This window comes from Papaver somniferum, chromosome 6 (genome assembly GCF_003573695.1).
Source record: "Papaver somniferum cultivar HN1 chromosome 6, ASM357369v1, whole genome shotgun sequence".
Lineage (NCBI taxonomy): Eukaryota > Viridiplantae > Streptophyta > Magnoliopsida > Ranunculales > Papaveraceae > Papaver > Papaver somniferum.
This window is the reverse complement of record NC_039363.1, coordinates 82,920,893-82,947,260: the sequence shown is the minus strand read 5'-3', so window position 1 is coordinate 82,947,260 and position 26,368 is coordinate 82,920,893. Positions and strand designations below refer to the sequence as shown.

General features: G+C 39.8%; 3 protein-coding genes and 1 pseudogene across 7 annotated transcripts; 2 read left to right on the top strand and 2 right to left on the bottom strand.

Moving 5' to 3' along the window:
- The first annotated feature begins 2,195 nt into the window (after positions 1–2,195).
- On the top strand, positions 2,196–5,271 carry LOC113288187 (annotated as a pseudogene).
- A 129-nt stretch (positions 5,272–5,400) lies between these two features.
- LOC113288188 (transmembrane emp24 domain-containing protein p24beta2-like) lies at positions 5,401–7,037 on the top strand. Its single transcript, XM_026537145.1, has 5 exons — positions 5,401–5,609; positions 5,819–6,066; positions 6,145–6,331; positions 6,426–6,533; positions 6,617–7,037. The coding sequence occupies exons 2-5, from the start codon at positions 5,824–5,826 to the stop codon at positions 6,748–6,750; spliced, it is 672 nt and encodes a 223-aa protein (XP_026392930.1). The 5' UTR covers positions 5,401–5,609; positions 5,819–5,823; the 3' UTR covers positions 6,751–7,037.
- On the bottom strand, positions 7,008–10,515 carry LOC113288189 (protein NOI4-like). Of its 2 annotated transcripts, none has more exons than XM_026537146.1 (3): positions 10,314–10,515; positions 8,375–8,566; positions 7,008–7,447 (listed from the first exon to the last, which is right to left on the bottom strand). In XM_026537146.1, exons 1-3 carry the CDS (start codon positions 10,317–10,319, stop codon positions 7,403–7,405), a joined length of 243 nt encoding a protein of 80 aa, XP_026392931.1. In that variant the 5' UTR covers positions 10,320–10,515; the 3' UTR covers positions 7,008–7,402. The 2 variants fall into 2 exon arrangements, with proteins under 2 accessions (XP_026392931.1, XP_026392932.1); XM_026537147.1 differs by having other exon boundaries at positions 8,375–8,563; positions 10,314–10,481.
- Positions 10,516–11,879: 1,364 nt separating this feature from the next.
- Positions 11,880–26,200, bottom strand: LOC113288185 (E3 ubiquitin-protein ligase UPL1-like). 4 transcript variants are annotated; one of them, XM_026537141.1, is made up of 17 exons: positions 25,994–26,200; positions 25,818–25,897; positions 25,224–25,319; positions 24,935–25,144; positions 16,771–24,750; positions 16,382–16,702; positions 16,034–16,235; positions 15,645–15,928; positions 15,269–15,561; positions 14,038–15,163; positions 13,789–13,935; positions 13,617–13,697; positions 13,256–13,481; positions 13,000–13,139; positions 12,810–12,916; positions 12,522–12,692; positions 11,880–12,348 (listed from the first exon to the last, which is right to left on the bottom strand). In XM_026537141.1, the coding sequence occupies exons 2-16, from the start codon at positions 25,848–25,850 to the stop codon at positions 12,590–12,592; spliced, it is 11,349 nt and encodes a 3,782-aa protein (XP_026392926.1). In that variant the 5' UTR covers positions 25,851–25,897; positions 25,994–26,200; the 3' UTR covers positions 11,880–12,348; positions 12,522–12,589. The 4 variants fall into 4 exon arrangements, with proteins under 4 accessions (XP_026392926.1, XP_026392927.1, XP_026392929.1 ...); XM_026537142.1 differs by having other exon boundaries at positions 11,880–12,342; XM_026537144.1 differs by having other exon boundaries at positions 16,771–24,747.
- Positions 26,201–26,368: the final 168 nt, after the last annotated feature.

Here is a 26,368-nt window from a genome sequence, read left to right as displayed (position 1 = left end):
ATTTTGCATGTGTAACTAATATATACACATCAATTTAGCTTGTGTAACTAGAAGTTACACATCTAATTAGCATGTATAACTACTAGTTACACATCCATAGTCTACCAATACTATGCTGGTAAAAAAGCCTTACACTGTGAAGTGGGAAACCTGGTAAAAGTTCATACACAAGAAAACTGTACTACATGTAATCGGCAGTTACACATTCATATATCATGTGTAATTCGCAGTTACATATGTCATAAGCATATGTAATAGGAAGTTACACATGCATATGGCATGTGTAAGCCGCAGTTACACTTCAGTGTTTTTTAAAGCCATCTTACCATTGAGAGAATAGATACTGAGATGAATTGGATCGGTAGAGATAGATTTGGAGCGTCATGTCCCTTTATTTGTTTCATCTGTGATCTCCTATCTCAGAGCAGCTACATAAATATAACAGATAAGCATGTTAGATGAAATTTATCAAATTGGGTCAGTTGTACAAATTATACTTAAATTTCAGAGAATCAAATGCTTAACGAGGACACCTTTGTATATCAAACAACAAAATTAGTTACAATGATGACCAAAATTTGCAGAGTAACCAAAACAGACCTAGGACCACGTAAAAAACAGATTAAACATACTTCCAACATTTGCAGAGTAACCAAAACATTTGCAGCATGACATCGGAAAATGAAGTACCTAACAACCAAATAACTAAGACACAACCAGTGAGAAACAACCAAAAAATTTACCTCAAGAGAAAAACATTGGCAGCATGGCATCTGAAATGAAGTACCTATAATCATCTTTATCAGTTGACTTCTACTTCTCAGCACTGCTTTCTTTCATATATGTCAACACATATGAGCCTGGTGATAAGGATGAATCAGAGCTTTCTAATTTCTCAGAAAAGTACAACAATTGAGCAATCAAACTCTTTTGTGATTCAAGAGTGTTTTCTGTTGTTTCATCTATAGCCACTTGGATAAACAAACTAACCAATGAAGCAGTTCTCATTCAATTAATCAATTCTGATATCACCAGTGCCTCCTCATCCTCCTAAAGAACCCCTACCTGCACCACCAACATCACCAGACCAGTTCATATGAGTGGATGAAAAATCAAATCAAATCTATGGGTAACAGAGACAATGATTCTTTGATACTGAATCTCAAAACATTATTTTAGATCGTAGCTACAAATTAAGATTTACGACGAATAGATATGGATTTTTTGTTCAAGTTTTTTCAAAAAATCTAAATCAAAACAACCAGAGTGAGTAGAAAATTGTAGATCTATGCTTCGATTTCAATTAGGATAGGTTAATTAAAAAAAAAATGAAGATATAGGTTATGAAAACCCTAAAATCCTTAAGAGAAGATGATACTTATACGCAAAATCATGCTCATCTTTCCCATGATTAAGGATCTAAACTCTAATTAAGGATCAGATAATGAAATCGAGATTAATTTTCATTTTTTTTTTCAAAATCATTAAAATCAAACCACGAGAAATTTGATTTCAACTCGAAATCGATTAATGAAAGCTTTAAAGGAAGATTAACTTACCTTTCAATTCGTTTTTCCTGATGTTTCTCTTCGATTTCTTTGGTTAATTATCAGACTAAACAAATCATCTGCATCTTCCGTAAGATCTATCTTTTGATCAGATTCAATCGATCTTTGACATAAATGAAACTACAGAGGCATAAAAGGAGAAGATGCAATCAATCGTTGTTGTTGCAGTCGAAGATTTGATGAAGACGAAGAAGATTTGATACAGTCGAAAATGAATCTCAGGAACCCTAGAAACCATTGTTCTACAACAGAGAGAGATAAAGATGAAAGAGAAAGAGAATAGAGAAATGAAAAGAAGCTTCTGGGATTCCCTTGTATAAATACTAAAGGGCAAAGTTGCAATTATTAAAGTTCGGAATAATTAATTATGGGCCTGATCTAAAGATAATTTGATTTTTCGGGCCTAGTAATATCATTTTATGAAAGTGTGGAGTTGAGGGTGGAGGATCCATTTTGTGGGGCTTCTATATGTTTGAACCCATATAGTAGGGGGTTCTAGTATTTTTCACTTATCTAATTACATATCGGTAATTTCTACTTAATAGCTGCTGAAATTCTGGTTTTTGGACAAAGCTACTAATATTTATTTACGAAGGTTTACATCCTGAATTTTGAGTGGTTGTGGCTTCTTTACCTCTCCAGACCCTTACTTATAGATGACCGACTAAGAAAGCGACTTTAACTTATCTTCTTCTAGCCGGCTAATATTTTGACAATTTTGAACTATCAATCAGTGATCCGTGAGGTAGAGGGAGATGGGAAGCAGTAGAGAGAGCAGAGATGATGAAGAATATGATCTTCCGCTATTTGAAACAAAGGAATCAAAGGGTCGACTTGCTTATCGATTGTTTTCAGTTTCTACCTTCATTTGTATCTGTTTGATTCTGGTGTATAGAGTCACAGGATTTGCCGATGGAGCTGAGTTTGCAGAAACAAGAAGATGGTGTTGGATTGGTTTGTTAGGGTGTGAGATATGGTTCACTATCTATTGGCTTTTCACTCAAGCTGTTCGTTGGAACCTCGTAATCGTAACGCCTTCAGACATAGACTCTCACTCAGGTACTAGTACCATCTAACTCAAAGCTGTACGAACAACAGTCTCTGAAACCTTAGATTTTAATTGCTCTTTCAATGTCGGTAATTGCAGATATGAGGAGAAGTTACCTGGTGTAGATATATTTGTATGTACTGCAGACCCTACAATAGAGCCACCAATAATGGTGATTAACACTGTTTTGTCAGTCATGGCTTTCAATTACCCATCTGAGAATCTCAGTGTGTACTTGTCAGATGACGGTGGGTCAGAGCTGACGTTTTATGCTCTGATAGAGGCTTCTCATTTCGCCAAGTTCTGGATTCCATTTTGTAAAAAAATTAAGGTGGAGTCAAGGTCACCCATGGCATGTCTTTCAAATCCCCCAACTGCTGCTTTGAATTCTCAAGAATGGTCTCACATTAAGGTACTGACAACGTTTTGTTTCGTAAGTACTTCGTGCGCCATGTGTTTGTGTCAAACACAACCATGTCATAGATAATTTCTCAGGCATTGGAGTTGTTGTCTCTGCTCTGTTCACAATACAGCTCTTTCAATTTACTGTTTCCAGATATTATACGAGGAAATGGAGCAACGAATTGAAACTGCAACCAAGTTGGGAAGGATTCCTGAAGAAATGCAGGCTAAGCACAAAGGATTTTCAGAATGGGCTTCCGTTGCTTCTCAGCGACCATCAAACAATCCTTCAAGTACACTATTTTTCATTTGTTTTGCTAGCTCAACAAGGGTACTGTCAAATTTGGAACTATCATATTAATATTAAAATTTTCACTTGGGTGTAGATATTAATCGATAGCCGAGATCCACATGCTGTGGATATTGAAGGATGCAAATTGCCTACGCTTGTATACTTGGCTCGGGAAAAAAACCAGCAACACCACCATAACTTCAAAGCTGGAGCTTTGAATGCATTGGTATATGCATTAAAAGACCTGCAGTTTTTAGCCGCATTACCATTATTTGTGAAATACTTTGTTCTTATTGTTGTTACTACACTGTGCAGATAAGGGTATCCTCAGAGATAAGCAATGGTCAGATTATCCTCACTGTGGATTGCGACATGTACTCAAACGATTCTGAATCCATAAGAGATGCTTTATGTTTTTTCATGGATGAAGAGAAGGGTCATGAGATTGCTTATGTTCAGTACCCACAGATGTTTCGTAACATCAGCACGCATGACATTTACTCTAATAGCCTTTGTGTTATATACAATGTACGGTATCGGGTTTACAGTTTTCTGCATAATCAGTGTTTTCCTAATTATGGGTTCTCAGAACATTTTATGATTGGTGACAAAGGTGGAGCTGCGAGGTATGGATGGTAGCGGAGGGCCTTTATACATAGGGACTGGTTGCTTCCACAGAAGAGAGACACTTATGGGGAGGAAGTACAGTAAAGGAAATCCATTGAGAATAGACACTAGTGTGAGAAAGCTATGCGAAGGGAGTGTTGAGGAACTCGAAAACAAATCAAAGGCTCTTGCAAGCTGTACTTATGAGGAAAACACTGAATGGGGAAACGAGGTTCTGTCTTACATACATGCACACATTTGTTATGATGTTGCTTACAGTACTTATGGTTATAGATTATTAATTTGCAGATGGGGCTGAAGTATAATTGTGCAGTGGAGGACGTTCTGACAGGGTTATCCATAAAATGTAGAGGGTGGAAATCGGTTTACCTCAATCCAGAAAGGCCTGGATTCTTAGGTGTTGCTCCAAGCACATTAGGGGAGGCACTTATTCAGCATGAGAGATGGGCAGAGGGACATCTTCAGATTTTGCTGTCAAAGTACAACACATTTCTGTATGGGCATCGGAAGATTTCTTAGCACTTCAAATGGGGTACTACTCTCAGGACTGTTGGTGTCTTAACTGCTTTCCCACTATGTACTACCTTATCATTCCACCTCTTTGCCTCCTCAAGGGCATCCCCCTGTTTCCTGAGGTACCATTCTCTATACATCTCTCTCCATCTCATATATGATAAAAAATGAGATGCTTATGACAAATTTCTGTTTTATGATCAGATTACAAGCCCATGGTTCCAGCCATTCATATACTTGATCTTGACAAAGTACATATATAGCTTAGTTGAGTTCTTACATTCAGGTGGCACACTGAAAGCGTGGTGGAATGACCAGAGGATGTGGATGTTTAGAAGGATAACCTCGTATCTGCTAGCCACAATAGATACCATCCGAAAGCTATCAGGATTTGCCAAGTCTGGATTTGTCATCAGCTCTAAGTTTGCAGACGAGGAGGTGTTAAAGATGTATGAGCAGGATAGGATAGAGTTCGGAACTACTCCTCCTATTTTTACAACAATTATATCAACTGTTGCCTTGATTAACTTATTCAGTTTAGTTGGAGGTCTAAAGAGAGTGATAGTTAATGTGGAAGGTAAAGTTGTTGAGCAACCACTAATATTGCAAATTGTTCAATGTAGTCTGGTGGTGCTTATAAATCTGCCAGTGTACCAAGGACTCTCTTTTGGGAAGGACAAGGGCCGAATTCCAACCTCGGTCACTATAAAATCAGTAGTTTTAGCTCTATCAGTTTGTATCGTAACTTCTTCTTTGTATTTGTAACTAACGAGTACAATGTATAAAATTAGAAGCAGCATTTTAGCTTTTACCATTTCTAACGTCAGTCGACTATAGAAGATGTAATTTGTGTTTGCAGATGGCTGACCAAACTTGTATGCCTACATACATACCCCTTTTAATTTCACAGTCAAATAGAAAGTGAATTTGGAAGGTCCAAACTATAACAGAATTCCCCGCACTCATTTTTCTGTTGGTGCGCATCCTGCGCATAGAGATTCAACCTATATACATAATTGGTAAACAATTTTAATTGTCTCCTAAAATTCTTCAGTAAAATATAAGAAAACTAGAACTGACATTTTCGTATGATTCTCATCGAGTGGAAGAAAAGCGGACATCTTAAATTGTGTTGTATCAGATTTGCTTTATTTTCAAGGTAAGATTTACTTTTGTTTTTCCAATTCTAACGTATTCACCAAATTCATATGTGCGTGATATTTGATCAACATTTGCATGTAAAATACTGGATTCGTAGATCTGCATTCTTTATCGTCGATGCATCTACAGTTTTATATGTTAATAAATTGTTTAGATGTAATCTGACAGCAACATGTTGAATATGGGTTTGATTTATTATCTGTACAGAAATCATGGAATTGCTTAGGCATCCAATGAGGTGCAACAGATTTGTGATGATAATGACACTGTTGGGTGTATTATCAATAAACTTACTACAATCACAGTATGTAGTTGGGATTAGATTTGTGGTTGAAAAGGAAGAATGTTTATCTCATTCTATGCCATTCGAAGGCGACACGGTTCAAGTTTCTTATGTTGTGATTAAAGCTGATGTACCATGGAATTCCGGTTTAGAAGACGGTGTCGATCTTATTGTAAGTTTTGTTTACATATTCTGTTTCTGTTGATATCTGTGTTAAGATGTTCTCTATAGGAGTGATATAATATTGCAGGCAAAGGATCCAAGAGGAGACTTGGTTCACTATTCTCATGACAAGACCAGCGAAAAATTTGAGTTCGTGGTTCGCAGGGAAGGTCTGCACCAATTTTGTTTTAAGAACAAGGGTCCTCATTACGAAACCGTCGATTTTGATATTCATATTCGCCATTTTGCATATCATGGCCAGCATGCTAAGGATGGTATGATTGGAGGAATGTATAAGGTTTTGAATACTCTTTCTCTTGATAAAAATGGAAAAAATGACCTCCTTGTTTCTCGAACATGGTTTTGCAGAGCACCTTAACCCATTGATGACACAACTCTCAAAGTTGCAACAAGCTCTCTTTGACGTCCAGTTCGAACAGCACTGGCTAGAAGCTCAGACTGATCGCCAAGCTATATGTTTGTATCTCTCTGTGTCTCCTGTAGTTAAAAAGTAATGAGAACAGTCTGATCTAAAATTGTTGTTATTTTGTTATGGGCAGTGAATCAGGGAATGAGTAAGAGGGCAATCCACAAAGCAATGTTAGAATCACTCGTACTCATTGGAGCAAGCATTCTCCAAATCTATCTCCTTCGGCGCCTCTTCGAGCGGAAACTAGGAATCTGCAGAGTTTAATCAACTAGGAGCATATGCCCCTGATTCTCAACATCAATCAGTTTTGCAACTATTTGATGTCATTCCACCACCTCAATGGTTAATTTTCCAACAGGAACAATCAAAACCTGTACAGAGTCACTTCATTAAATGTTAGCACATTTCCCTGAGAATTTTTTTTTCACAGAGCATTGTGTAAACAGAGACTCTTTACTTCTAAGAACAAGTTTCAAGACGTCTGATATCCCCAAACATGTACGTAATATGGGAAACCATTATTCACTCAAATAAACCAAATTTATAACTTCTTTTTTTTTGTCATAAAACAAATTTGCATCAGACCCAAAAGCAGCAATGGAGAACTTCAAAAAATCGAGCAAAAAAAAGAAGGAAGCAGAATAAGGGTCAGCTTTAATGATGTCAACACGAGTCAGTAGTACAAAATATATTTAAATACAACAAGAGTGTTCATCTGTCATCCTTAACTCCCTCCACCAGACCCCATACTTCTCATCAACCTCGGTCAGTAGCGGAGCCTAGCAAACAGATCACTGCAAAATCCCACCACAGCTTCGGTCTCGTGGAAAATAATGGCGGGGGAGAAAAGGTATATATATAGTAGATGAACTTTCTTTAAATGAAGGCTCGGCCATCTCAGGTGAGAGTCCCCTTCTCAAGAATCCGCATACGCAGGTTGCACGCAGCAGAACCATTTTTTCTGCAGATCCAAAGTGTCAACAGCATTAGCATACGGCAACAGTGCACTTGTCAAAGGCAACGCCGCACCTAGGAAATCTCACCTATGTTAAATTTCTAGGTTCAGCCCATATTGCCCAGGAGAATATTAGGCAGCCAACTAAGATCAACTTATGTTTGGCTGGTGCTTAAATTTAAAGGAAAGAAGAAAGGAAGAGATTTAATGGGCAATTCAGTATCATTCAAGCAAGTAAGCTATAAAAGGTAGATACTACGCGTCAATGTTGACAAAACAAATCATGTCATGCATACTAGACTGCTGGGCATACTAGGCCGCTCATTGCACGCCGCCCTACCTAGCACTCAGAACAGAGATGGCAGTTGCTTATGAGCCAAAATGATATCTTACACATCAGTTGCGTCCATTTATCCAATATAGGTGCGCATATGCAATGAGTACCGATTATTATTGACAGAATATAGTATAACAGTCAGGATGAAGTAAAAGCGTACTATTTGAAATTAAAAAAAAACTAGAATATTAGTGCTAAATGCTAATGTTAAACTGATCAACCCACAATCCGTGTCCCAATAGCTTTTAAGTAACCTCCCACTTCCCGAGACCAATAAACCATCATACTACTTTAAGTTACAAGTTCTCTTTTTCAGATGTCATAGCATCTCCAGTTACTGTCATTAGTCTTATTATTTGTAAATGTTATTCGCACTGACTTGGTCAATCTCACTACTCAAGGATAATCAAAGTCTGAAGCATGCAATGAGAGTGAAATCACTTTTTCTCACAGTTAGACGTATAGACATAGATCAAGTTAAGCTCAGACATGAGATGACAGCTAGTACTTTTTGCACAGAAGAACTCAAAAAAGTATGAACACCGTTCCTTGAATAGAAGTGATTGCAAGTGTAAATAAGCAGACGAGGAACTTACAGAATGAGGTTTGCCTGTAACTGGTCTAGGTTTGTTATACAGAGAAGTTTCATCTTTTCCTGGTGAGTCAGGCTTGTTGCCTGCCTTTCTTTCGTCCCTGGCCTTGTTAAAAATCACACTGAATCCCTCAGCTGAAGCAGGATCATTGACATCCCATTCACCAAACTTTGGCAATGGCCGACCTTTGTCCTGCTGCAAAATGAAATTTACATAAAATTCAGAAAACTACCAATGAGGAGAACCTCGGGAAATTTAAAGATAAAACATAACATTAGTGTCCAATCTATAAACTAAAACAGAGAGCAAGCTGCAGTTATGAAACTCAACATAGGTCATAGCCTCGTATTCAAATTACATGGTAAGCAAAGGCCGGACAAGATCACCTAAACAGTGTTGAAAGTTCATATTCACACTAAAAAAAGTAGAACATAAATTAAGATGCTAACAGAATATCTTATTGAAGCTTGATAAGGTAAGACTTAGGAGGTTCTACGCTAGCAATGGGTTGATAAGTGATACATATTGGTGACCTTACGCTAACCACCATTTCAGGCCCACAATGTCAGTTTACTAAACAGTAACAAATGAAAATCATAAAAACAAAAAAGAGGGTGAAGCATAAAAGCTTTAGCATGTGATAATAAAACCACAAAAGCACTTTTAATTACCATGCAACACCTTCAAAAATGCAAACCATATCCGGCAAAGCTCGGCCTAAGAGAACGCTTACCCAGAAAAATACAATGATCATGTGAGTGTGTAAGGACGGGTCCTTTAATAGGTAATATTGGTTGAACTGTAAGTCTGTAACCTTAGCGTCCTTCTGAAAAGGTACTTGACAGCTACTTAACTCAGAAATAAAAGCATGGGAAGAAAGTTCCTGAGCGATCCTAACACTAGAAAAGGCATTAATCCAGGCATGATGATTGTATCTGCGGCTACATAAGCACCATCGCAAATATGCATATTGGTGCTGCTTCCTATACTTCTTGAGCTAACATACAATATTCCACGTTTATAAGAAACATAAACTTCAATATTTCTTTTTTGGTTTATGGTCCATAAATTTAATAAGACTAAAGCTGGATCAGGTCCATATTGGCTCAATTTATCCAATCCGAACTGATCATACATATAGAACGTGCAGGATTAGGAGAGTGACCAAAGATTATGATCAAAGCTTATGTGCTGCTGATGTCCAGCTTTAGTCATAGACCATGGAGCATATATGGTACAACTCATGTTGGACAAACCAGTAGAACTAAACTTTTTTCTGTTGAACTGAGAAAAAACAATATTCCTACTTTGGATGGCTACAACCTTTCTTGTTACCAAGTGAACATAAATAAGCAATAGAAAAAGCATGACAAATCTATTCCTAGAATCTAAAGAATGACAAAGAGGTTAAACAAACAAACCAATTCTGATAGAATATGCTCCAGGAAAAGGTTAAGAACATAAAAATCCCACAATTATAAGCAGTTCATTAATTACAACACCCTCCTTTCAATTACATAACTCTTCAAAATTATGCAGAAGAAAAAAAACAAACTTGAATTCACAAAATAAATAATTGTTGCAGAAGACAAATTAGTCCCAATCAAAAGAACACTAAAAATCAAATACATGAAATAAAAATATACTAATACTAGGTTAAAACATAGAACTAAAAAGCTGCAACCTTCACTAACAAAAAAAAAAAAGAAGCTCAACAGATCGAATCAATAAGCTATCAGAACATCAATAGAATCAAAACATAATCCAAAACTTCAAATACACGAATTACTCTAAACAAAAACAGATCAAAATTGAACCTAATTTAGCATATTAAACAAGGAATACATGAAATAGAACAGTAAAATTAGTCCAAAATGATCAAATAACAGAAACAAAATTCAAAATAAAAATGAAGAAAAAGAGGTCTAAAGGCTTCTCTTACCGACATGAATAGTCTGAGAGTTAGACAGAAAATTCCTGAACTGAAGAGAGATGCTTTTTTTCTTCTTTCAAAGGAAACGAAATGAAATGAAATGAAATGAAATGATGATAATGTAAACACAAAGACTTTACAACTTATACTTTGTTTTTTCTCTCTCTAGAAAAAGTTGGCGTTTTTTTCAGAAAAAGAGAGAGAGGGAAATGCAAAAGTACGACCTTTCAATGGCCGAATTTTTGTGACCTAAAATAATATTCAGTCCCACAGACCACGTGACTGCTGTCTCAGTCTGTCTTGACCTAAGTCCTTACATCATCGTAGGTCTTACGTCTGTTGGATCATGAGACTTTCTCGCATAATTATATCAATCCACGGCCGTAAGTAATTTGGAGTTGATAAGATCACCCTAAGAAAATTGGTGCGACAATGTTTGAAATTTTGAAGGACACTTTAGACGTTACGTTTCAACTTGTGACGTGCTTATGGATATCAGGACTTGACTAATGAATTTTGATAATAGCGTATTGGTTGGTTTTGGCCTTTGGAAGTCCCTTTTCATCCACCACAGCTTTCCTCTGTTTTATACCCCGCCACGCACTTCACTGGCCACTGGCTGACCTAAGGAGTATAAAATGCTGCAGACCGTAAGATCGTCATTTGGTTTTAGAGTCAGTTTAACAACTCTGGCTGCTAGGTCACGGTTGTTCATTGAGCTTTTGTGGGTTTGACCGGAAGGAAAAAAAAAAAAAGGCATTTTGTCATCATAGGCAATATTTGGTGTCTTGTTGGTGAGTGTTGATACCTGCCGTGGTTGGTAGGGGGAGCATCCGTTTTTTCTATTATTATTATCTCGAGTTCATTTGCATGAATATGACCGTTGCTGGTTCATGATCGAATATGACTGTTGCTTCCGGGATTTTAATATCATGAGCTATATCTGTGTTTTTAGCCACATGTAATCTGATGACAAACTAAGTATATCCGTCTTGAGTCGTATCATCTCTAGATCCCGACTATCACTGAATCCACCACGTTTTGACAAACAACAGCTTTCATCGTTAATACTTTATTATCCCTCCCAGAGAATACCAATTGAGCAATATAACATACAAAAAAGAAAAAAACAGCCAACCCCCTGTGGGAAGCGTGCAGCAGCAGCAACAAACCAAAAACAACATACAAAAATCAAAAACAACAACTTGTTCGATACAGGACACCCTCATTACCAAGTACCAACTTTGTAGTGTGTTCGAACTCGCCACCCCTAATTAATTGGAAGATGCTACATTCTGTCTGCCAATCCCGACCGGCCACTATATGATAACCAGGAAAAGACAGTTTTGAGGAAAGCTCGACAAACAAAATACACGCTGACAAACCATTTTTCAGCCCCAAAAACACATCTTCAGATGATTGTAAAACCATATTTCCACTCAGACTAGTATTTAACTATTAACAACACACTAATTACTTAACAGGAGCAACTATTAAAAAGCTGCTCCTACTGCAGTTACTTATCCAGCGAGGGTGGATCCCATCTAGAGACTAACTGCAGAAGAAATATATAGCTATGGACCAAATAAACCTGCCTTTTTATTCATTATATAAAGAAAGTAAATTCAGCATTCACAGTAAAAAAAAAAAGGTAGATTAACAGCCCTGGAGAAAAAGAAAAAAAAAAGCAAGAGAAATTGCTGATAGATGGATTATGCCACAGAGATATAAACAAGGGTTGCGGCAGATATATACGATTATACTAGTATTCAGGAAAACAAAGAATTTGAGTAAGATAAGAACGACTTCTCAATGCAACTTGCAAATTGTTGCCGTCGCTGCTATGCCATCACAACTCCTCCCCTCGAACGCAGAATAATAACATCTGCCGCTCAATAGAAAGTGAGGAAATTATCTATTGTAAATAGTACCCACAGTCTATGTAAGCTTCCAAACTTGAATAAACTTCTGATCCGGTTGACACTTTGCCTTTTGGTGAAAGTTAAATCTCTTCTCTGTCAACCTCAATGGGTCACCTCTGTATCTGCAGAAAGCTACTCTTTTAGAGATCGGAACTCCAATGAAGTTGTAGACTATACATGATAAGAACAACTCCTAACAAACAAGGTGCCAATAAACAAAAAGACTTGTCCTAATGCTAAAGCTCATTGATTACACAGTCTAGAGAGTGGTGGGAGGTATTTGAAGGTAGCTTACATGTACATAGCAACACATGAAGAACTTGCTGGCTTCTCTGGCTTAACCTCATTTTTTTATCAACTTTGTTAACCGAAGCCAAAACCCTCACTAGCTTCGTGAATTGCAAGCAACAAACGTTCTTGAAGCTGTTCCTTGGAGGAATACTCTGGGAGGTCCAGTTGGTTAAAGCTGAAGAAACAGAAGACCATTAGGGCTACAAAATACTTGAAGACCAGCAACCAAAAAAGATGAATTAAAGAGGAAAAACAATTTGTGTGATCAACAAGAAAGCAAGTCAACACTAACCAGGTATGAGCTGATGGTAACCTCTCTGGTGCCCCATACGCCTTGTGAATCTGAAATCTCTGAGGACCAGATATTCCTTGCAAAGCTTTAAAACCATCCAAAGGGACCTGAAAGAACCAAGTAGAGCTTAAAAACAAGCCGTAAAGAGAAGTAGTATCCTTTATCAGCAATCTCAATTACTGGCACGTACCTTGGATGTCCCAGTGACAAACTGAAGCAACCTTGCCATGTCTTCTTTGCTGAACGCTTTGACAACTTCCCAGAACCACTGAACCACGTTAGAAGCAGCACTGTAACCAGTATACTCAGCATTGGCCTGTAGGTCATCCACTGAACAAGTAGACTTTTCAATAAGAACACAAATCAAACTAAAAAAAGGAGTTACAAGTGTAACCGGTTTAACATACACAATACATGATTTATAGTTTTACTTTAAGCAAACTTACAGTCAATTTCTGGGAGCCCACTAATAAGCAGTTCAAGCTCTTTATCGTTAAAAATTGAAATAAGCTCTCGGGGGACCAATTCATTGAAACCTTCCAGGAAAGAATTGATCTGAGGGCGAATGGCATTGGTCAAGATATGGCCAGCCACAAGATCTACATACTCATGCTTTGTCTCTTCTGTGACCCTGCAGTTTCTTCCTCCAGGTTTAAGCTCATAATCGGTAACCTTTACAAAAGTGTAAGAAAATAAAAAGATCAGCCAATGCTAGAATGCGATATGTAAGTCGAAAAAATAGACAGATGCTAGGTTCATGGGACAATGCGAAGAGCTCGCTTTGTTTATGCTACGCATATCTTATACCTCAGTTTTCTCGTAAAGAATGTGCTTCTCCTCATCAGCATCCATGCTAAAGGTCAAATCAGGTATTTCACTCACGTCATTCTGTGAACAAGACAAACAGTGATTTCTATTTTACAATCTTGTGGGACTTTAGTGTAAAAACAAAGATGAGCAATATCACCAATGAACTAACCTCCAGCATCCACTTTAAGTTCTTATAATAATCAGGATCAACAGCCTCTATGTCATGGTAAGTCACCTTTACACCAAGAATGTGCTTGTAGAAGGAGCGCGTGAAATAAACGTCCAAAAGTTGACCATCAAATAGAGCCTTAGAAACCTGATAAGAGATATCACGTGCGGATATTGGAAAAGGTTTGAAACCACAATTAATGAAAATGAAAATTCATGATGATTCAATGTAGTTCAGGCAGAATATTACCACACGACCCACGAATTTGAAGTAAGAAAGATGCTCAGTTTGGTACACCGAATTAGCATTTGGTTGAAATGTTGCATTGTTTCCCACAGTGGTGAAAAGCAAAGCTCCCTTGTCAAATATGACCCTGGACAACAATTGATACCATTCTCTAGTTAACCCACCAGCATCAATGCCCTCCTCACCTTGAAATTGCACAGTTAGGCGCCCCTTCAAGTCCTGAGTGGGGCGCATCCGTAACTGATTATAGGAATCTTCCAAAACATATGCCCGGCGAACGCTAATGCGTAATGGGGCAGATGGGTGTTGCTCATGGTGCTGCCTGATTCTCGAGCGGAAATACGCTCTCTTATTGTCAAAATCAATTAGTCTTGGTGCCTTCAGCATCATACAAAGTGATTTCTCCAGCAAGCCGGGATTTTGTCTGATGAAAGCATTCAAAAGCCTCCGATGTTTCTCAGAGAACCGAGCAAATGTAACAGCACCATCAGGTCGCCTTTGGACAACCCCATCAAATTTCTCTAATGCAAATGAAGTCCCTGCACCATCTTTAACTTCACTAGCAGTAACATTGACTTGATCTTGCTGTCCAGTTGCATTTGTTTGTAGCTTCTCACACAAAACAAAAAATGCCTCGATAAAAGGTAAGAGTCTCTGGGTTCCAGGAGGAAGTGGTGGAGACAAAGAAGGGTTACCTCCTACAGGGTCCCTGGGATTTGGATTTGATATAGGAGAAGACACGAGGCTCTGACCTAGTTTTACCTCGGTCGTGCTTATGCAGTCGCTCAGTTCTTGCCATAGCGGCTCAAGCGCTGCATTTAAGTTCAATACATCAGTTAGCTCTTCCTGCTCCGTATCGTTCTCTTGACCTTTACTCCCTTCCGGAATTGGTGAAGTGAGGTTACTAAGTGCTTGTAGAACACGTAAGATAGCAGCCCCAGCCATAGAACCAGCACTCAGCCCTAACATGTTTGTGCTCCTCAGGGTAATAAGTTCACTCACCGCCGAGCTACTCAAACTATGAGCTAAACCTGCTAATTCTGCTGTAAACAGCTTCCGATGTGGCTTTGCAATGGAAGCCAATTTCTTTACCAGCTCAGCAGCAAGCAAATGTACTTTGTCTGAAAGCCTAATCATTTAAAAGCCCAGATTAGAAAGAGAATGGAAATAAACTAACAAAGAGCAGACTTAAACAATTGATATCTTTGAATTAATATTAGTTGATGGAAGTTACCCCTCGCGAGCCAGAAGGCCACAAATGTTGCGCAAATCAGACTCTGGAATCTGCAAGAAAATATCATAAAGATTGGTGGTTCTCTTTGGCTCCAGTGTGGATATATTAGCACTGGTATCTTTTATCAACTCTTGGTTGGAATCTGGTTCTACTATAGGAGATTCATGTTGAATGTCCTCTGCTCCTTCATTAACAGGCTCAGCCTGGGAAGTGGCCGCAGGTTGTTCAGATTGGGTCTCACACTCTAACCTCAAGGCTGCCTTAAAAACAACTACCTGGAGCAGCCCCATAACCTGTATATAATATTTAAGACAAGTCACTACAACTGTTTTAGATAACCGAGAAAATGTCTCTACTCAAAGAGCCAGAATCGTACCTGTTCAAGGTGAGCATTACTGCGTAAAAACAGTGGTCGACTCAAGAGCTTCAGTAAAAGGATTAGAGGTATATCCCCGGCTTGAGATGCTTCGAGCTGGTTGGGCACGTCTGTTCCTTCAATTAATTTCCCTTTTCCTTTATCATTCTTATCGTCCACGGAAATTGGTGAATCAGTGACCAATCGATGATCAAAATAGAAAAGGATATGTGCCACTTCTGGATGATTTGTTGCTAGATATGTCAATATCTCAAGGATTCTGCGAGATACCAGGGGTGGAAGACCTACACAAAAAGACAGTTAAAATACAAAACCCAATACTATATATATATATATAAAAATACACACTACAAATAAATGAAAGATCGGAAAACAGGGAAGAGTAGTACCATCCAAATGCTGTGACCGACCATATACAACATTCCACTGGCAGCCATAAAGCCGCTGAGCAGAAACTGATGCTGGACCACTGACTAAACCTTCAGCTTCAGGTTTTATCATACTTAGCAAGAGGCGGAGAAGATTCGCTCTCGTAATACTATGTGAACAAAGATTCAACAACAGTCTCTGAAGAAGGCCTTTCCCAAGGGGCTTTCCATGCAAAGGAAAAATGAGAGGTGAGAATAAATTTTAAAAAACAATATCACAAGTAAGCTGAATATTCTAGTTATAAAAGTGAAATGACCAATAACAACTTGAAATCTATCCAAACTGAAGATACTCAAACAGAACGCTACCTGTGCTAGCCTCAGGAGCCGGACCAAAGCTTTCAAGGAATCTGCATCCAGAAGAGGTGCACCTTCAATTTCTTTCACCTTCAGACGATCTGCATAAGCTGAAGCCGTCCTTCGACCAATTGAAACACCAACGCCCCTATCCATCAATGTCTGCCTATCGAATCCTAAACTATTCCTCCTAGCACTACTAAGCCTATGGGTGCTTCCAAAAAGGCTGCGGGCTTGATAGTGGCTCATTGCTCTATCTCTCAGCATCTGGGCTTCAGCAAGTAATGGAGAAGGTAGCGCAGATAGTACCGCTTCGGAAGAAGTCAAAAGAACCTGGAAAGGATATGATAAGATTTCATTGACACGGTGAAATAAGAGAAGCAATGTTTCAAAATACATACCTCTTCACGCAGATCAGCAGGGAATGTAGCTATAATAGAAGCATTATCCATGTCAGCTGCTTGACCTTCAGCTTGATGAGATTGTATAACTCTTTGTGCCCGTTGTTGTGCTAATACTTCTGCTTGGATATCTGGGGGAAGAGCAGCTAAAAATTCAGGATCAATGTCTTCTGCAGAAGGAGGTGTGTATGTGGTGGCTTGAACGGGTTGGGCAAGCTGGGAAGCCAGAACTTCTGCCCGCAAATCTTCTGGCAGTGCCTCCAAAAAGGTTGGATCAATAGTATTCGCACTTGAAGTTTCATTATTAGAACTGGTTTGATCACCCTGATTACCATCCTCGGCCACTGGAACACTCGGTCCAGCAAGCGATTCATGTGCCCCGACATCAGAAGCAAGAATAACACGTTCAGCCTGATTCTCTTCAGCGTGAGTACCATCCATCTCAACATCGGCAGTTAAATGAACTGAAGAAGCATGACCATCAACAGCCTCAGGAATTTCTGAGCCAGAGTCTAGACGTGCATAATTACTGGACTGGCTATCCGTCCTTGAGGATCCATAATCTAATTCACCCTGCAGAGATGAATCCCGGTTACTTGAATCCAAATTGAGAATGCCATCTGATGAGGTAACAAAATCAGGCACGGCCTGCAACTGTTCAGCAGAAGCACCACTATCCTCGCCAATTTCCATGCTTTCACTCCCATCTGGGATCCTGTTTAATGCATCTGGATGTGTTGACATACATTCCACCACTCGTAAACTTCCATCCCCGTCTCTGCCAGCAACCTGTTCACTTTCTGTTGGATTCTCTTGATTATCTGTTAATTCAATATTAACATCCTGATGTTGCACTTCACTTTGCTGACTATCAATGATATCACCAGCTATCAGTAATTGACTATCAATATGGGATGGTGGAATATCTGCTTGTGGCTTCTCCTCCGGTCTTGAGATCTCCGCCGGCCTTTGAGATGGAGGGTTGTTGGCATCAGTCACACTGCGCAACTGTGATATGAAATGATCCTCTACAGCATAAGCAATAGCAGCAGCTTGATTACTTCCCTGAGGCTGACCATCATCAGTCCACCGTCCATCACCCGGTCCTCTTCGTCCTCCTGCCAAGTGCTGCAAGGGATCCATCCCAAGAGAAAAATCTATCAGAGGTGGTGGTGGAGCACCAACAGACCGTTCACCGAAGAGAGTTGCCGATGCATGATCAGATGTAAGAACAGGAGCATCAAACATATAAAAGTGCGCTGCATCAAAACTTCCAACCTGTAAACTTTCCAAATCTCTAGATGAGTTTCCAGATGAAGACCACACTGAACTAACTGGATCCCCAGATTGGGATGGTCTCGTGAGGAGCGGATGTTGAAAACCACCAGTATCAAGACCACCAGACCGCTCAAGTAGAGTCCTATTAGCAGTTTGACGGCGTCTCTCAACACCTAGAGGCCTTCGAAGACCAAATATGTCATCCACATTTACCCCCTGGAAAGGCTCGGCAGCAACATCGATGAGGCCTCCTGCAGCTCCAGGCCGGCCAAGAACCTGCAAATGATCTAAACCATCCAAGCCTTCCCTCCACCTCACTTCTATAACACGATTTTCATGGAATTCATCATCTTCTTCATCAATTATCTCGTCATTGTACTCATCCCCGAGACCACTATCGTCATGGTCCTCCACATCAGTATCTGCTAGAGACATCAGTGCAGTACCATCTTCTGCTATATCCTCTTCCTCCTCATCCTCGTCATCATCATCCTCATCATCATCTCCCATATCCTCATCATCTTCATCACCCATTTCATCGTCTGCCCTGTGTTCAACTCGGAAAGTCATCTCAATTCCGTCACTGTTACTGCGTAATGCACCAGTTTCTTCCATCTCCTCCCGTACGAATTCTTCCCTATGCTCTACAGGCGGGTTAGCAGTGGTTTCTTCTCCTTCTACTCTTGTATCTTGCTCCATGGACTGATCTGGACTCCCACCTTGATCCCCGTCAGTATTAGATGTACCCTGAAGCTGATGTTGCTCAAGTTGTGGAGCATCGTTACCCTCCTGTTGATTGATCTGATTCTGGTTGTTCTCCACAGCTTCACCAGCTGAAAATGCATTTGTTTGATCTCCACCTCTCCCATTTGTTACAGCAACTTTTTTCTTGGACCCATCCGACCTGAGCTGTTCACTAGCATTAGCAACCCTTGTTAAGCTCTCTAAAGCCTTGATTATGAGATTCACAACTTTTGGAGCATTAGGATGATCCAAATCAATAATCCGTACAATACTAGTCAGTGACTGAATCATCCCTCCATCAATCATCGTCTTTGCTATGTCTGGTGAGCAACCAGGACCAGGTAAATTGCTTGAGGATGAATTCTTTGACAATATGGAATTAACCAAGTCGGCAAAAGCTAAAACACTTCCATTTGGCAATAAGATGTTCTTTGACGAATTGTTCTCCAGGTTTGAAAATGAAAATAACGCTCGAGCAATTTCATTGATGACACGTCTACGCCCTTCACTAGAACGACCAGAGAGCACCACCAAAAACCATGAGGCTTTTTCAGACAGCTTGTCTCTCCGTTCATCAGCTGTGCCAGCAGTTTTATCAGAAGATAGCGGGAGTAGCCGATGCAAAATATGATACAGTACTCCACCTTGCCCAAAACCATCCACTGAAGTGTGTCCTCGTTGTTGGCATATTTCCAGATCCCGTTTTAAAATCACCCCGACTGCGTGTACATACATAAGAAGAATATCACTCAACAGCTTAAGGACAAACGTCACTTTTGCTAACCCAGTCGATCTTTCTGAGAGGCTATTCATCTCCACTTTCTTTGTATCATCAACTTTCGATTTACCCTTTTTCCTCATAGCAGGCTCATCTACTTCCATAGGAACAAATGAACTTGTTAACTCTTCCTGGTTTTGTGCTGAAGGGTAACTCATGACTATTTCCAGTAGCTGGTCAATCACTTGTGTGAGGTTAGCAGGAACCTTCTTGTGGCCTTTAGAACATTTGCCTGGACCATCAAGTTGCTGCTTATTTTCAGATATCCGAACACCATCATTAGAAGACAGTCCAGCTTCACCACAAGATGTTTTTGATTTGTCTTTTTCCTTCTCTTTTTCTTTAGATAAGACCACGTTTATCCGGCTTCCTGACGTCTCCAATTGACAAACTGCAGCTGTGGCTCTCATGAAGACCACTGGATCTCTAGAAATAACAGGTGCCATAGCTGACAAAAAAATTCTAGGTGAAAGACGACCCGCATGACGGCTAAGAGTACCAGAGATAGTTTGTCGAATCTCCAACTCCATAGCTGTTTGTAAGGTTTGGGGATCTTCAAGTAGATGCCTAACGATAGCAGATGTTACACTATTGTATCCAGGGAAGAAACAACTACTTGGGAGGCTAAAAAGGGCCACCAAACCTCCATTTTCAAGAAATTGCATGGCTACAGTATGGGTTTTTGTCAAGCGAGCACATAACTGCAGAACAGCCTGCATGACCACAGCTGGGACATGCTGTTTTATAAACTCCAAAGTAACTGAAAGTACCCTTTGGCTCTCCTCAAGAGTCAAGTAACCAGCAGACTTCCCTAATGTTTTCTCAAATACATTACTACTAGCTTCTTTATCCTTGGCCTCCTCCGAAGCAGGTTTGTTCTCTTCTACACCTGTGGAGAGTGATAGTGGAGGTTGGTCTTCAGCAGACTCTGTCATAGATTCAGTAGACTCGGGTAAAACTCTGGGCTTAGATTGCAACATGTTATCCAGGATAAGTAATAAAGCACTTATACATTTTGGGACCGCAACCTCTTCTCCTGACTCATTCCTCGCCTTGAAGTTCGTCAAGATATCAATTGCAGCAGAGACGATACCATTTTCTGCAGCAGTTTCTCGAGTACCACCATCTTCAGAAAGAAGCAAGGCCAAAATATGTGATAACGTACACAAGAGACCTGTATCTTTTGAAAAATCTGAAGGACAGAGCTTCAATTGCTGAATCAAATAGGTAACAACTCTTGGACGTTCTTCGCCTTTGTTTCGATTACAGAGTGTCACAAGCAAATCTGTCAATGAGAAAGCTATCGACTCACTACTTTGGAACAACTTCAAAGAAGAAGCAAGAATATCATCAACTGGAGGTGCATCTGTTACTCTCTCCTCTGTAAGCACATCTTTCGCCTTACCAGTGTTATCCTCTTTTGATGTTTCTGACGAACTTCCAAGTGACAAAGCAAGTGCCCGAGCCAACTCATCATCTTCCTGCACAGGATCTTCGGCATGACTGAACAACCACTCCATGGCCATCTCAACACTATTTGTTTCCACCCGTCGCAGTGCTTCAACTGCCCTCGTACGAGTAAATCCCATTTCAACAATCGTAGAAATAGTAGATTCATCAGGAGGCGGGGCCATGAAACGTTGAGCTGCACTTCCTGTGGTACCATTTCTTCCCCGCTTTACATCTCCTACACCGAAATATATGTGTGTAATAAGAGAAACCATTGAAGAGATGAAAGCAGAGCTGCAACTAGGAAACATTGGGTGATTCCATACAGGAAGGACTACATCAAGAACCTGAGACTGTAACATACGCACAAAAACTTCGGGTTCCCGTGGAACAGGAAACAGGCCAATTGACAATCCTGATGCAAACGGCTGAACAAGCATCTGAGCTTGATATGAAGACGTCGGGGACAAAAGGAGAGCAGAATTAACAAAATATTCTAGCATACGGCAATAACTTTGTAATGTACTAATCAACCAAGATGAGCGACACAGCTTGTCTTCTTCACCTGCCTTATCTTGGTCAGTCCCGGATAAAGGAACAGAAAAAGGTAAAGTCCAGAGCAATTGGCTTGTAGCCTCAAATGTGGTTAAAAGTTCCTTGAAGGTTCCATGAACATAAAAATTATTCACCAGGACTGTATTGCATCCACGCCGTTTGCTATCAAAAGTGAGAGCCACCATGTCATCCACAACTTTTCCAAGATAACGACACTTCACTGACAGAGACATGTCAGGATCAGCTGAAGTAGAGTGTCCAGAAAAACTCAGAGCCTCATGAAAGATTTTTGAAAGGGATGTAGCAAGGCTCTTAGAGGCAGCACTCACAGAACCAGAGTCAGCTCTACGACGGTTCGGCCCTGTAAACCCCTTAACAAGAGCAGCAAAAAACAAACGCATCGTAAGAGCAAGCTTATTTAGATTTTCTAGTAAGACAACATCAGGACTTCTTGCTTTGACATCTTGAACAGAAAAACTCTCTGATGCACTTCTAGGACCTTCTATGTCAATGCTTGAAGACTCCATATGTCGAATAACCCTTCCACCACGAATCCGTGCTAACCCATGCCGTCCATGACGATGTATGCCTTCTCCAGAACGAACCACGGACAAAAATTCCTGCTCCGCATTCCATGGCGAGCGAGAACCATTCCTCATAGTGCCATGACTCGTGTATCTTACCATCGGAAGAAGATTGGAATCATCTTCAGTTCCAAGACCACTTGATGCAGAAGCATCTTTGGATCCTGATTCTTGATCTCCTCGCTTCTCTTCCACCTTGATATCACTGGATAAAGATATTTGCCATTGTATTTCCCTGTAAACTCTCCCTAAATCTTTCACAACATCAGCATCTGCGTTTCCCAGTTCAGGCATCATACTGCTGGACAACTTCAAAAGCGAATTGGAAAAAGCCAGAAGACCTTCCAGACTAGAAAGACATCTCAAAACTTCACTTTTCTTTGCTGACTCTATCCTACCGATTTGAGATCCTGCCACAGAACTTAATAATTCATTAGTTAACTTCAAACGTTCCCTCAAGAACGAGCACACCACCCTAGCCAGAGCAGCAGAATGCTGAGGTGAAAAATTCTTGAAAGCAGCAGCTACATTGTGACCAATAGAAACAAAAAGAGGCACTAATGGCAAATTAAATATCTGCAGAACAGCTTCAACACCCTTCTTCTCAATAAATATACGACATGTGTCCGCATTCTGAAGAATGGTTTCCAGAAGACGAGCAGCATTACTTATATATTCAGGGAGTATAGACTCAGTATCAGCCAATGGGCCCTCAGAAGAAGTCTCAGTAACTTGGTCAGAACTTTCCATTTTGGATGGTTCCCCATCCTCTCCTGAAACCACATTCTTTTCATCTATATCGGTTTCCATTGGAACAGGAGCAGATGAGCACTGAGAATCGATCGCTGAAGAAGAAGCTTCCACCACACTGCCAATCTTCGAAATGGTATTCAAGATCTCAATTAACATGTCAACTCCAGGTGCTCTCAAGGAAGAAGCATGACGCATCAACTCATCCAAACCAGTCGATAGAGAAGCAGGAGTATCGCCGGCCAGGGCATGTAGATAAGATTTAGAGGTGAATATTTTAACAAAGCACCTAAGAGCATTGTGATCCTTTACAGCCTGAAGACCGCTGTTGTTCAAACACAGTGCATCCAGGCATTGAGGGATGCATGTGACAGCTTCAGAAGAGCAAAGGATCCCATCCATAATAGCATCCAGGAAAGCAGCAGGAAGATTGGCCGCATCTAAAACAGGATAACAGGTTGGGTCTTTGTGAATGAGATCGCTCATGACAGTAGCTGCAAGAGAAAATACACCACCACCAAAATCTTTGGCTCTTCTGAAAATAATACACAAGCAATGAGGTAATAAGCTCTCTTCAGAGCCATAAATACGAGCAGCACTTCCAGGGGCATAAGTGCCAAGTGATATAGCACGCAGTAAAGCTTTCATAAGCAACCTGCGGTGATAAGCAACCAATGCATCGTTATATTGAGGATGTGCATTATCTACCTCCGCTGAAAAATGTGAAACCACTTCTTTTCCCTTGCGACTACCCTGCGACTCTTCTCCAGGTTTTTTTGAACCTTTCTCCTCTACGTGAGAAACTTCAATCTTCAAACGGGCAATAGTGTCATCTAAACCTCCCAAATCTCTAAATAATGCAGCAGCCGGATTACTATAATCCATAAAGGCTTCTAGGACATGAACTGCAGTACTGACCAGGTGCAAGTGTTGGGGGTCCGTATCATTAAGAAGAGGAAGAAGAGTGGGTATGAATCCAGCTTCCCGCAAGGCCGAGCAGCCAGAAGACGATGAAACCAAAACAGTGACAAGAGATAAGAGAGATTCAGCAAAAACAACAGACCATCTTGAGACATCACTGGTAATAGAATCAATAGTCTTTTGCATGAGACTGGCTAGAATTCCACGATGGCCGCCCGAAGTCACAGCACTTAATACTGTTGTCTGACGGGAACGATCTTGACAAAGAGCAACCAGAGATTGTATACCCAGAATGCGAATCTTTTCGGGAACAGCCTCTTCGTAACTGATTAAGCTTACCAGTTCACTGACAAATTCAGGCTCATTAGTGAAAAATGCAGCCAAGTCTTCGGCATCATGGCTTGCTTGAGCAAGTATTACAAAAGCATAGAGGCGAATACATATATACTGCTGTCTTGCAGCTAAAGATCCAAAAGCCCTTGCAAACCGCAATCTTGTCAGCAACGAGAATCTCAAACTAGGAGGTACTTTCCACTCTGATACTAGGTTATTAAGAAGCTCTAGGTCACTTTCTTCGTGGGTGTGTATGTTGGGCAAATGAATGACTTGTAACCCTTCAGTCATCTGGTTTGTTGTTGTTGCCTCATTTGATGAGCTGCTTGCTGAATAGAACTCAAAGTGGAGGGTACAACCCAACTCATAAGATACTGGATCACAACCCTTCTCTACAGCACATGAGACGATGCCAAGGCCTTCATCCTTGCTCCCCCAGCCTTGTGAAAAAGTAAATAACTTGGAACCTAGTGATGCATCTCGTATAGAGCACTTCCCCATGGTTTTCTTCAAGAATGCAACCAAAGTTTGTAGACTTGCCTCGACAATGTCTGCATCAGTAGAAGCAAGCAGAGACGAAAGATGCTGCTGCATTACCAATGGCAACAAAAATAATCAGGAAAAAGAGATTAAACTTGAAGAAAAATGACAAGAGATGTGATTTGATTAAGTTATGAGCAATAAATCTTGTAGGATAACGAGCTAGCACACGTGTTTTTTGTGATCGCCAAAAAAAAAAAAGAATGGCAACACCAGTTCAAATTAAACATACCTCGTAAGAACTATAGAAATGCTTGTTCGTGCAATTCTCCAAAACTATCCTTATAACACGGAGAATGCTGAGAACAGCTCCTCTTGGGAAGGGAAAATCGACAGCCAGAGAATCATCTTCAATATGCAAATCCTTCCTCGACTTTATGTGCTTCTCAAAGAATGAATCAAAATAATTAAAGAGATCGACCCAATGGTGAAAATCTCCCTGCTTTAAGAAAAACAAAGTGTTGTGAGTTTATTTGCGAAAACCACAAAATAAAATTAGGAAATCATACTCAGAATCCCACCTTATCATATTCCCAGGCAAACCCTTTTAGAGATTCCTCAATTTTCTCATGTGGAACAGCAGTGACGCTGTTAATGAATGATTTTATTTTAGGAGGCTGCAAACAAACACAAACAAACCTCAGCAAACCATAATTCTGTAGTACAAATCAATGTGCTAATGAAGAAATTAGGTAATCTCTCATGTCTTCTTAGCCATATGAGATTACCTTACAGCTTAGTTCTATGTTGCTCTATTAGCACAACTAATCTGCATTAGCTTCCCCTGATGACCCTTAGATGTATTTGACACTCACTTCTATATCAACCCAAACCAAGCCCTGAACTGGATAATTCATAATTTCGCTAATTTTCTAAAACAATAGCACTCACTGAACACACTGAAGTCAATAAATTTACAATTGATTCACTTGCTACATCAAAATCACTAAAGTCATGCATGCCAAGTAAGTAAAACTGAACTAATAAACACTCAACCTACAAAACTATTCATCATAAACCCTAATAACCCGTTTTCTTCTTACAAAACCTAAATCACAAAACGTAACAATTAAAAGAAATAAAAATCAAAACTTAAATAGGGCGTATCCACTTACCACTTCTAAAACCCTCCTTTTTTTCAACTTCATCTTCAATTAAGCATTGCCAGAGTTACAAAAACCTAAAAATGATCGATCTTTGATGGAAAATCGATCATAATTGACAGTCAGTAACAAAACAATTTAACAAATATAATTGATAACTTATGAATTAAGGAAGAACAATTCTTTACCGAAAAGATTCTTTACAAAGATGATAAAGAGTTGATGCTGATAGAATGAGAGGGATAAGATATACAAAGGGATTGAGAAGAAGATTGAATGAAAAAAAAATCAGAACTTTCTGATGGAATTTGGGGTTTTCAAAAGAGGGGTTTTCTTTTGATTACCGATCTGATCGAGAGAGAGATATATTCTAGTTTCCAACTGAGAGAGAAGAATAGCTTACAGGAGTTTTTAGATAAAAAGTTGAAAATTTACCTCTTTTTAATTTATAATGACTAAATTGACCTTACAATTGAGGTGTATTAGTCAAGGTTTGAAAAACGGACCCTTTTTCCGAAAAAAACGTCTGTTATAACGCTCACGCCCATATACCGTGCCCGTGA

Coding starts and splice junctions, on each gene's coding strand:
- LOC113288185 (XM_026537141.1), bottom strand. CDS start 25,850: ATGAAGTTGAAAAAAAGGAGGGTTTTAGAAGTG. Junction 15,929..16,033: donor TCGGTCACAGCATTTGGATG/GTACTACTCTTC, acceptor CTTTTTGTGTAG/GTCTTCCACCCCTGGTATCT. Junction 12,917..12,999: donor TTGTCACTGGGACATCCAAG/GTACGTGCCAGT, acceptor TGGTTCTTTCAG/GTCCCTTTGGATGGTTTTAA.
- LOC113288188 (XM_026537145.1), top strand. CDS start 5,824: ATGGAATTGCTTAGGCATCCAATGAGGTGCAACAGATTTGTGATGATA. Junction 6,067..6,144: donor AAGACGGTGTCGATCTTATT/GTAAGTTTTGTT, acceptor ATAATATTGCAG/GCAAAGGATCCAAGAGGAGA. Junction 6,534..6,616: donor GACTGATCGCCAAGCTATAT/GTTTGTATCTCT, acceptor TGTTATGGGCAG/TGAATCAGGGAATGAGTAAG.
- LOC113288189 (XM_026537146.1), bottom strand. Junction 7,448..8,374: donor TTACAGGCAAACCTCATTCT/GTAAGTTCCTCG, acceptor TTGGATCTGCAG/AAAAAATGGTTCTGCTGCGT.